This window comes from Oenanthe melanoleuca, chromosome 13 (assembly GCF_029582105.1).
Source record: "Oenanthe melanoleuca isolate GR-GAL-2019-014 chromosome 13, OMel1.0, whole genome shotgun sequence".
Taxonomy (NCBI): Eukaryota; Metazoa; Chordata; class Aves; order Passeriformes; family Muscicapidae; genus Oenanthe; species Oenanthe melanoleuca.
This window is the reverse complement of record NC_079347.1, coordinates 1,620,692-1,632,695: the sequence shown is the minus strand read 5'-3', so window position 1 is coordinate 1,632,695 and position 12,004 is coordinate 1,620,692. Positions and strand designations below refer to the sequence as shown.

The following is a 12,004-nucleotide window of genomic DNA, read 5'->3' as shown; positions in this document are numbered from 1 at the left end:
CATGTTTGTCAAAATACCACATCTTTGCTAGAGTGGCACTTCATGACAATTCTCCAGAGCTGGGTCAGCAAAGAGCTTCACTGATAAATACAATAAATTGTGATTAACAGATAAGATGCAAATAAAGTCCCTGTTCTTTAGATTTTTTTTCCTACAACTTGGATTTCCTACTATTTGTCTTCCACTACAAATACTCTGTGATAAAGTGAAAATAGAGATGGATATGCAAAATAATTGCCAAAAAGCAAAGGGAAGTAGGGTGACAATCAAGACTTTGGTTATTCCAGCCTCCTCTCCAGGCCCTGGAGAACAGGGTGTATCCACAAAATCCACCAAAGGACACACACTAAGAAGTAGTTCAGTGTATCAGTATTAAAAAAAAATAATGAAAAAACATAAAGAGAACAGTTCTGCTGTACATGATTCTGTCTGTGACTCCTCTGCCCATCCCTGCCACAGCCCAGGGACACACAAAGTGTAACTCTGCCTTTCCAGTGCCACCAAGGGCAGAAACTCCTCTGGGATGACGAGCCTGGGCAGCAGGGAGGGGGGAAGAGCTTCTCTTCAATAAATACAGATACAGTGAGATAGTAGTTTTGAAAATACCCTGCCTAAACACAAAAATGAGATGCTGCAGTGGTTTTTCCTGGTGGTGCTTGTAAAGAGCAAGAGCCCCTGGATGAAGCTGAAGTGAATGAGCCCCTGGGAGCAGGGTTACACCAAGCCCTGGAATCCCCATTTGGATGGCTCTTTTATCCCAAAATAAACTCTCTGGATGACAAGTGCTAACATTTTAACTTATTTCTAGGTGGCTGCTGTGTGGCCAGGGGCAAACTGGGGCATTCCTGGCACTGCCAGGCTGGGTAATTGCTGCCCCCTGGGACTGGCAGCAGAGCTCCCTGTCCTGAATGAAAGGGCTCCAGCAGGGAGGGAATCACATCTGTTTGCCTGATATCTTCATCTACTACTGGCTACAAATCCTGAGCTGCTCTGAAAAAAATTCCATGGGGAGCACAGATGTGGTTGCCAGCTTTTCCCCTGGTTTCTCATCTGATCCTTTGCTTTAAGCAGCAAACATGAAGATGCCATTGCAACGGGTACTGTAATCACATATTGTTCTTGATTTACTGACCACCAAGCTGCACCTGCCATGGTCACTACTCTGGAAGACCAGGGCAGTTTCTCTGAGTCAAAGGAATACAAGGAAAAAAAGAAAAAAAGTAATAAACTCCCTATTTTATCTTTGCTATGTCTGGCTCCTGCCCATTTTTGGCCCAGTAAGATCCAAGAAATAGGTCCATGGATCAGCTTTAACCAGAACTTTCTTTTCTGCATCCCTTCAAGCAACTGCACCCTTCCGTGTCTGGCCTGCCAGAAATTTTAAGGCTCCCACGTCACACCCACTGCAGCACACAGGAGTCAAGGTCTCTGTGAGCTGCCCCTGTTTACCCAGGTTAGCCAATTAGCAAATTACATGCTCTAGGAACTACAGACCAAACTCATCTCAGCTTCCTTTTGACTAACTAACATTAATTATCAAAATTTACTTAATGAAGAGCCATTAGGTTTTATTTCTAAGCTCTGAAAGCATCAACAAGCATCTATAGTTGGAATTAATTTGCTGTTGTTAACTGAAAGGTCACTGATTTTAGCACATTAGGGAGCCAGGCATTACCATGAGACTACAAAAGACGCTGAAGGGTATTTAGCATCACAACTCGGGCCATCATCGATGCTCAGATCTGCTTAATGAATCTCAATGCAAACCACTGCTCAAGTGCGATTAACACCTTTTAAGAGTGAATGTTCAACGAGAATCTGCCTGGTCCCCATCAGCCCGGCAGGGCCCTGCGCTCACCCGGATCATGAGCACGGCTTTCCTGATGTCCCGGATGCCGTCGTACACCAGGCGGGACGCGTCGATGAACTCGTTCTCATCCATGGGCTGGGCAGGGTCGGAGCTCAGCGCCTCCACCGCGGCCTCCACCTGCTCCGTGAACCGGGGCATGACTGCACAGAGAGCACAGCGCTGGTCAGAGCCCCCCTGAGCCCTCTGCACAGAGAGCACAGCGCTGGTCAGAGCCCCCCTGAGCCCTCTGCACAGAGAGCACAGCGCTGGTCAGAGCCGCCCGAGCCCCCTGAGCCCCCCTGAGCCCCCTGAGCCCTCTGCACAGAGAGCACAGCGCTGGTCAGAGCCCCCCTGAGCCCTCTGCACAGAGAGCACAGCGCTGGTCAGAGCCCCCCTGAGCCCTCTGCACACAGAGCACAGCGCTGGTCAGAGCAGCCCGAGCCCCCTGAGCCCCCTGTGCCCCCCTGAGCCCCCTGAGCCCCTCTGCTCCCCCCCTGAGCCCCTCTGCTTCCCCCTGAGCCCTCTGTTCCCCCCTGAGCCCCTCTGCTCTCACCCTGAGCCCCCTGTGCCCCCCTGAGCCCCTCTGCACACAGAGCACAGCGCTGGTCAGAGCCGCCCGAGCCCCCTGAGCCCCTCTGCTCCCCCCCTGAGCCCCTCTGCTTCCCCCGAGCCCCTCTGCTCCCCCCTGAGCCCCTCTGTTCCCCCCTGAGCCCCTCTGAGCCCCTCTGTTCCCCCCTGAGCCCTCTGCTCCCCCCTGAGCCCCTCTGCTTCCCCCTGAGCCCCTCTGCTCCTCCCTGAGCCCCTCTGCTCCCCCCCTGAGCCCCTCTGCTCCCCCCGAGCCCCTCTGCTTCCCCCTGAGCCCTCTGCTTCCCCCTGAGCCCTCTGCTTCCCCCTGAGCCCCTCTGCTCTCACCCTGAGCCCTCTGCTCCCCCCTGAGCCCCTCTGCTCCCACCTCTGCTCCCCACCCTGCCCTGCTCCCAGCTATCCTGGCAGCTGTGCCCCCTTTCACTGAAACCACATTTGGTACAGCAGGTGAACTCTCAATCCAGCTCTGTTTCTGCTTTTGCTGCTGTCCCTTGGTCAGGGAAAAGTTTATCACACCCTGCTAATGGACAAGGAGAAAATACCTGGGGAAGCCCCTAGAAACTGTGGCACAAAATATTAATTGTTTGTTTGATGTTCCCTGCAGATGTGCATCATTTTGGTGGAAAAAAAAATTCATGCTACCATTAGGAAGCTGGAGTTGAAGAGGCACTGGAAGGGGGCAGGTTGCACTGCAGCATTTCAGTGACTCATGGTGCCCCAGGAAGAACATGCCAGAACCAGTTAGAGTCTGCTGCTTCTTCAGTGTCACCCTTGATTCTTCATCAAAGTAATTAAAGCAAAACCAACGAAGAGAAGCAGCAGGCAGAACCACCCCTTACCCTTATGGATGTCACCAGTATTTCACAGGGAACACCCTGATTTGGTGTTTGTGTGGGGCACTGCACCTACAACAGTTGTGAAGGCACTTTACAAAATTTACCCTAATTATTCCCCTAAATTTATTCTGCTGGGGAATGTGATCTCCCTGCTGGACCTGAGCAGCTGCAGAGCCTGGTGCAGCACCCCAAGACAAGCACAGCACAACTTTGAAACCTTCCCTCATGTCTGGGACTCACTCCTGGTGTTTCTGCTTGCCACAGCCCAGCCCATGACAGGAGCACACTCAGGGACACCTTGTGCACAGCCAACACAGCAAAATCACACTTCTCACTTTGCAACAGCTTTGCAAACAACTCCCACTAATGTGTATGACAGCAACTGAGCCTTTAACAGATTTCACAGGTGCCCAGCTGCCCACAAGCTCTCAAGCAGCAGCAGCTCAGGGCTCCTGGGTGTGAGGGACCCTCACCTGTGTTGGACAGTAACTTGGTGGCCTCCAGCACCTTCTCAGTGTACACGCCAGGCTCGTAGTTGTCCATCTCCGAGGTGACCACGTGGATGACGCGGGCGGCGCGGCCCCGGATGGCTCCGGCCGTGCGGTCTAAGCCATCCACATCCTTTTCTTGGAGAGCAATCACACATTTGTTCACATCTTCTAAAATGTGATTCTCTGCAGGTGAAAGAAGGAGGATTCAGATGGAGATGTCCTTTCTGTTGCAGTCATCAGCATGGCAATTGCCCAGGGAAGGACCTGCTCTATAGAAGCTCCATGGAGATGCTGTCAGGCATGAATGTGAAGGTGACTGCAGCCAGCAAAGAGCTGCCCTTCCACAGGAGGTGTCAAAAAGCCATCAGTCCATCCACCAACTGGCCTCCACACTCCTGCCCCTGTTAGCACTTGATTTTACCAACAGGAAAGATGAGTTCTGCTGAGTTCTCCCCTGGTTTTTTTCCATGTTCCTGCCTGGACTGCCCCAGCCCTTATTTCAAATACCTGCAAACCACTCCCCTGGCAGTGCAGTCGATGGGCACCTCCCCAGCACCACACCTACTCCCCTCAACACTCCAACAGACACTTGGTGCATGTTTCCAGCTTCCTCCAGAGTGTTTTCCTACAGGCACACACGTTCCCTCAGAGCACATTACACTGCCAGTCGCCCATTCCCATCTGAGACAGAATGTATGCAGTGAATAATGTGGAAAGCATTCCAGCCACATAGCACTCACTGACTGTTCAGAAAACAAACAAAAAAACATAAAGGCAAGACCTCTGTTTGCAATTAGTTTTTTAAATATACTTTTTCTGGGTTTGTAAAGAGGTATTTTCCCCATTTATAGAGTCCAAGAAGCCAGAGACTTCTGAAGATGCCTAAAGAAATTGGGATCCTTATTTGGAGGAACCTACCCTAAAAGTTTCCCAAGCTGTTATTAGAGACTTCCAAACTCTGTTAGAGAACTCTTTAATGTACCAGGACTAATGTTTCGGTGTCAGCATCCAACACCAGCATTTGGGCTGCTTGGTAAGAAACCAAGTTGGAAACATTTCTGCTCTGTCACTTAAAATAGTTCCCAGTGTTAATTACCACTGACTTAATCATTCCACACTGCCAACCCGTGCAAGTGGCTTTTATTCCCTGTGCAGGCAGTAAAAGAGCCATTTTGCAAGAGCTGGTAGAGACAAGAAGCTCCTGGTGTTGGCTGGGAGAGGATTGGGAGGAACTGCCTGAAAGGATTGCTGCGGGAAGTTACGCCTGATTTACATAAAATTAACACAGCCAGGTGCGATATTGCGAGACTTCTGTAAGTAACCTGGACAAAAATTACACTTGTGAAATCCCTCTGAAGCAACTCAGCCTGAGCAGGTTCAGCTGAGGGCAGGATGAGGCCCTGAGAGAGCCAGAGCAGGTTCATTAGTGATTTGACAAGTCAGTGAGCAGGCACAGGAGCCACGGCGAGCACAGAGGGGATTTAAAGAAGAGACAGCCCTGGGAGCTGCAAGAGCCCAAGAAAAAGCTTTGGTGCCAGGCCAAAACACAGACTGTTTATTGCTTCAATTCCTAAATGAATAAATTAAGCCACAGACCATTTAAAAGCTTCTCTGGATTATCTGAACTTTAATAAAAGGCATGGAGAAAATGAAGGCGAATATTTAAATGTCTGCTGATCATTTAATGCCTTCTGCAGATGTGAAGTGGCCAGAAAGTCCCTTCTAGAAGGAAATAACCCACAGGGCAGCTTGCAAAGGGCCCAGGGAAGTGCAGGACTGTCAGGTCTATCTGCTCTGGTGATATTCTCCAGATGGATGAGAACAGCTGAGATCTGCCACTGTGCTGAGTTCTTGTAAATACACCCAGTGCTCCCCATCCTACTGGCACACAGAGCACCTCTGGGGATGGGAGAAGGCTGGGGGAGAACTCACATCCAAACTCCCTTGAGCTGAGCAGGAGAAACATCCCAGAGCAACAGAACACAGCACAAGCACCAGCAAAGGCTTCTTGTCCCACCAAAATACCTACAGGGAAAATGGTGTGGTTGGGCAACAAGGTAAAAGGAAAGGTATTTTTCCCATAGAAATGATTTTAGACCAAACAAGGAAATACATTAAATTGTGAAAAGCTACAGAATAAAAAGTCACCCACGACTGTCAATCCTCAATCCACGCCCACCAAACACCTTCCACCTCCACCCACCTCCACATTAAAGGGATTTAGCAATGCTTTTCCAAACAACCCCAGCAACCTGGGAGGGAGTCTGAGGGCTACAGGAGACCAAAATCAAAGAGCAGCAGTGGGGAGATGAAGGCACAGATTGCTAAATACAACTGTGCTTCCCTGCTGCACCTCCTGGGGAAGGTCTCAGAACCATTTCTGTGCTGAACCTCTGCTCCAAGGGGCTCTGCAGGAGCCAGGACAGGAGCACGAGGAGCAAACACTGGGGAACTCAGTTGTAAATACAGGGTTCATCCTGGCAATGTTCACACAGAGGCTCTTCAAAAAAAACAGCTCCACTGAGATGGGCAATCTGTGGCACAAACCTCTGTCAGCACAGAGGAACAGAAGGCAGCAAATGGAATGGTTTTTTAAGAGGTTCCAGAGGAGACTCAGGTAATTTCAGAACATTGAATTTGACAATTACACGGTGCTATCAGCAACTGCTCTGAAGAACAGAGATAGTGGGCACACCAACACACCCAGAGTGCTTTGGGAAGGCACTGATAAGAGGGATAAGAATTGCAGAAGGTACAGGAGAGCTTTGAAATGAGGAATAATGAAACAGGCAAAGACTGGGCAGTCAGGGAAGCAATGACTAACAAAGTGCATGGCAAAATTCTGTTTGCAAACAGCATGAAGAGAGAGAAGGGGGAAAAAACTTCTTCTCCATCTTTAGTACAAGCAGGGGCATCAAATGGAGCAAACAGGCGACAGTGCAGAACAAGGAGGTTCTTCACACAGAGCACACTTCAGCTGGGAATTCTGCACAGGATGATGGAGGTGCCAGCAGTTTAAAATGGTCCAAAGAACAACTAACACCAGCTGAAATGAGAAAAATCTGTCAAGGACTATCAGGAGATAGCACCTCTGCTGCTGGAGCTCCCTGAGCTGCACATCACTCATGGCTGGAAGCACACAGACATCTCCAGGCTGCAGGGCTCCTGTGCCATCCACTTCCCATCCTGACAGGAGCCTCCCCCAGACCCTTCTGCTGCTGCACTGTGAAAATGCTGTCACCTGCAAGCTCACCTGCAGCACTGGGCAACGAAGGATGCTTCTCTATGATGTTCTGCTGTCACCTAAACCCAGCATCCCTTCACCAAGCCTTTACTTGTGGGTAACTGATACAGTTCTGCAGCATGAGCTGAATGGTGAAGCCTTTACTTCAGCAGGGATGTGGGATGGCTTACATACATATTTATATATGCACACACTCATGCACTCACTAGAACTCCTTTAAATTCTGCTTACATCCCAGTTAGTAACTGATACAAACATCCTAATAACCCCAAACAGCACTTGATATAAATCATACCCACCACCATTTTATCCACACAGGAGTTCAGACTTCTAGCAGATGAATTGGAGTTGTGGCATTTATATGGAAAACATTTATCAAAGTTCAAACAAATAATATTTAAAAGAGTATTTATTGCTTTAATATTTTTTCTACCATCTCTTCGATAACAAACACATATAAATAATTACTGAATGCAGTTGAATGTCTGGAATTGTCTCAAACTACATGTCCTTGGCTCCATTTTGGGTGCTGAGCACTCACTGGAGGTGAACTCTCCTGAGTCAACCTGCCCCCACCCCAGGAAAGAAACCTTCTCTGCTTACTGCCAAGCTCCTGAGAGCACAGCCATGCAATAGGTTTGGTTATTTAACCAAAAACCCCAGTTCTGCTCTAACCTGCATCCCTGCAGAAGATGGAGTTGAACTGCCCTCAACTCACTTGAGCCTTGTGGTGTTAAACCTGGACTACAAGGGAAGAAAAGTGATTTTACTGAGTGATGTTTGTGTGACTTCAGTCTTAAAAAGCAGTTTGGAGCTCTTGGGAGCAGCCCAGCACTGGGGCCCCAGCAAGGTCTGATGAGCAGAGCTCCCATTCCCCACAAGGCCTTTTCTTTGGCTTTTCTCAACAAGAAAAAAAATACTCTTAATTCAGGACCTTAATTTTTCATCTACATTTTCTAACTATGTTCACCTGGCTCTGACTCCACACATCCTCCTGTGAAATCTCTCCTTACAACTGGAGGTTTTAGGTCACTTGAGATGTCCAAACCTGCTTCACCACAGAAATTAGAGTCCCAGCTTGCAGTGGTGATTTGTGAACACTACTGCAGACACAATTCAAGTGGTTACATCCCCATGTCCTCTGGCTCAAGCACAATTAAAGGATGTGGAAATAAAAATGCCCCCATTATTTTTAGGTCACAGGAGCTGATAGTGGGTCTTTATCAAGATGCTGATAAAACGGATTATCTTGGCAAGCACTTTGCCAAATGTAATTATTAATCTATTATAATGATCCAATCTCTTTTAAAAACTCTTTTAACTTTACTAAAGCTGACATGGTACAAACATTTTTCTTTTAATTAACTTGAGCAACCACAGTTTGATATTCAGTTTTGTTTACATGGCAGAGTCTAAAGTGACCTGAGGGATCATTTTTCCTGCTAGTCCCTACCTCGGACATGAAGATGTTCTATTTCCCCCAGAGTTACTGGTGAGGCTTGTCTGCAGCAGCTAAATGGTAGTTCATGAGTTCAGCCAGCAAGTGCAAATCTTGGGACATGAAGTGTGTTCTCCTTGAGACCAGACCTCCTGCTGCACTTCCACAGGGTGACCCCAGGTGAGGTGTGCCAACACCTCCCCTCCCAAAGCCTCACAGGCTGCAGAACACGTGTCCAAACCACCCAAAGCAGCCCCTTCCAGCACCAAGCTGTGGGGAGGGTGATCTTTCAGGCTCAGCCCAGGTTACCTGACACAGCCAGGAAGTCATCGATGGAGGTGATGTCATCCACGGCGTCCGTCAGCACACGGACCTGCCTCTCCCACTGCTCCTTGAACAGATCCATGTTCTCCTGGGCCAGTTTGCTTTGGGGTTTAGCAGCCAGAGCCAGAGCAGCATTGATGACCTGTAAAACACCACTTTTAAAACATACCCAATGAAACAATTACCTCCTCTGTGTTTATCCAATGAACTCAGCAGCACACAAAGCAAGTTTAATAAGTTTTGAGGAACTTGATGTTTAAACACAAAGGGGTTTAATTTTGTTGCTCTCACATCCAACTCATACCTGCTTCCATGTTTATTATGGATAGTTATTAGGAGCAAAATCACTTGGCAAGTTTTCACAAGAGCTGGTTTCACCTGTCTTTAGCAGCTGGTGGTAACAAGGTGTTGCTTTCCCAGTGCAAGCTGTGTTGTTCAGTATTTTAGACAGGATGACATTTAGTACACTCAAGGCTGCACTTGCTACTTAACAAAACTTCAGTAAAAAGGTCAAAAAAGGATTAATCGTATACAGACTGAAGTAGGGACAATATGAAAATACAAAATTAAAGATAAATTTTGATTTATCCCTTTTCCTTGAAGCTTTACTCTGGATCTTGCCTGTAATTGTTGTAATGATTTCAGATTTCTGCTGTGGATGTGAACAAGCCAGATTATCCAGGAAACAGGAGATTCTCCTTCTGAATACCCTCTCCTCATTTTCTTCAAACCCCAGTACCAGAATTTCCACCAGATCCTAGCTTTTCTTAGCAGAATAAAAGCTCCAGGTGCTGCTGGGTCACTGAGCTTACACTGTGTCCACTAATTGGTCATTTAAAGGACCACAAAAGCCTCTTTGAATGTGGGGAGAAACCAACCTCAGCAGCCTGGTCCTGCTCTTGCTGCAGCAGTGTGACCTGGAAAAGTGCCAGGTGTGAGGAACCATCCTCAGCCAGAGCCTGACAATCCCAGCCCTGTTCCCAAGCCCCTGAGAGTCAGAGCTAATTAACTCACAACTTCAAGGTGTCATTTTTCATCTCTACTTTAAGACTGTATTAATTTCACAAACTTGTCGACCAAAACATGCAAGCACCAGATGTTCCCTCTTTTCCAAAATCTACTTTCTCTACCTGCTTCATTTACAAGTGTCACAAAGCATTTAAAAAAATATATAACTCACTAAACATGGGAATGATGGTGGTGTCAAATGTACTGGGCTGGCACTGAGTGAATCAGGCAGGAGGAGGGGGCAGCTTCACCCCAGGCATGCCAGGAGTCAGCAGTGACAGAAAATCCACACAAGGGCTGCAGGTCTGGGTCACAATCCCAGCCCAGCTCCCTGGCTCTGGTGACAGTGGCCAACTCAAGAAGCAGCTGAGCCTGAGCAGCACCTGTGGGGATGAACACCTCTGAGCCCTGCAGGGACAGCACTGTCCCTGTCCCCACTGCCACCACCAAGGGCTCCTCTGCTGCTCCCTTTCCTCCAGCCAGCCCAGGGTCACACCTGTGGCACCTGCATTTCCCTTTGGAATGTCCCTGCTGCTCTGTCACCCTCACTCATAGAACTGAAAAGTCCTGAAAGTCCCTCAAAAGCCTTGCAACACCCAAGAAAATGATGTTTTGAATTTGAAAATTGAACAGAAATAGAGGTTTTAGAGAGGCAAAACTGAGAGCCCTGCTTTGCAGTCCAGCCACTGCCACGTCTCACCCCAGGCTGAGGGATGTAATGAATTACCCACCTATCAATCAAAATCTAGATACCCAAGCTTTCATGAAGATGAATCTGAACAAGTGTCCTGGAAACAGGAGAGATAAACCAGACAATGCTCCAGAAATCTGCTCTCACTTTTATTCTGCTAGGAACTGTCACTACAGAGGCAGAGATGGCAGCGAGGCGATACCAAGGGTCAGGACATTTTCTCTGCTTTTCTCAACCTGCCTTGGCCCATATCAGATATAAAATGTCCTGTAAGCACTGAGACAGGGCAGCATTAATGCTGCAGGAACATATGGTCTGGTTCCTGGGAGATGTTTGTCTGGACACAGCATCTGTCTGCACAATTCATCTTGGCCAACAGCGCATGTCAAGCCCAGATGCTCACGTTCAGCACCTCGTCACAGGTAATGGCAGAGCTGTCACACACAGGGCTCTGCAACTGCTCCACAACCCCAAACTGTGTCCTCACCAAATCCAGGCACGGGAGGCACAGGCTGAACCACCTTCCTTTCAGCATGCAGCTTGCTCAACCAGAAAAAGTGTATTTTTTATATATTACAGCAAAAATGTATGGCCAAAGTGAAAGTATTTTATAGATACATATATTTTATAAAAATGATCAAGCAAAAGTACTGTTGATCTCCCTTACAGACAGACATTGCTGCAGCAGGGAAGCAGCCAGCACTGCTGGAGATGGGGAAAGCTGGTGGGGATATCAAAGGTTATCCATGGAGCTGAAGACAAAGCTACAGCTCAGGAGAGCCTCACAGGTGTGAGTGTGCTCAGGGAGAAATTCAGGGCAGCAGACACAGCCTGGCAGTCCCTTTTTATAGCACACACTCCACATCTCCATGTGCAAAGTGGCCACAACAGGCAGCTTTAGCAGGGGTGATAAAAGCCCTCACTCTGAGGAGGGTTTAGCATTCAAGTGAACAAATCATCCTGGATGTGTCTCACACCTGTGCCCGAGGAAATGTCCCAGGGATCACTGACAACACCCTGCATGTGATCTATTCCAGGGAAAATACTCTGGTATCCAGCACAGAGTGATTGATTTATTTTCCAACAGATGCTTAGGGAGACGTGGGAAAATGACAGGGATGCTGGATCTTAAATAGCAGGACTATGATCCCTTTATTATCTAAAAATAAACACTTTCAGGGGGAGGAGGAGACACTTTTTTGGGGGAAGGGATGGACCACAATACACTTTTCCTTCTCCAAAGCACATAAAGCACTGGGTAATTACTTTAAAATACCAGTAACTCTCACAGGATGGAGACAGAGTTGAAACCCCAGGAAGATCATGACCCAACTTGCTGAGATGCAGCCGATTCCACGTAAAACATTTGGCCATTTCAGGGAAGTATTTTGTATTTCAGAGCTTTTCAAGATGCTGCCAGAGCACTGTGATCACAATGACTCACTGAAGTTGTACAAAGGAAAGAATCAAACAGGGACATTTTGAGCCTATCCAGAAGGAAATGAAGCACGGCAAGAAAACACACTATTTTTATCGGT

General features: G+C 48.0%; 1 protein-coding gene across 2 annotated transcripts in view; it reads right to left on the bottom strand.

The window, feature by feature from the left end:
• The window catches only part of CTNNA1 (catenin alpha 1), a 119,949-nt gene that overhangs the window by 12,350 nt on the left and 95,595 nt on the right, over nucleotides 1-12,004 (bottom strand). For both annotated transcript variants that reach the window (XM_056502187.1, XM_056502188.1), the window contains 3 exons: nucleotides 8,753-8,909; nucleotides 3,744-3,944; nucleotides 1,859-2,010 (listed from right to left, as the gene is read on the bottom strand). In XM_056502187.1, coding sequence (XP_056358162.1) covers nucleotides 1,859-2,010; nucleotides 3,744-3,944; nucleotides 8,753-8,909 — 510 coding nt within the window. The remainder of the gene's footprint in view (nucleotides 1-1,858; nucleotides 2,011-3,743; nucleotides 3,945-8,752; nucleotides 8,910-12,004) is intronic.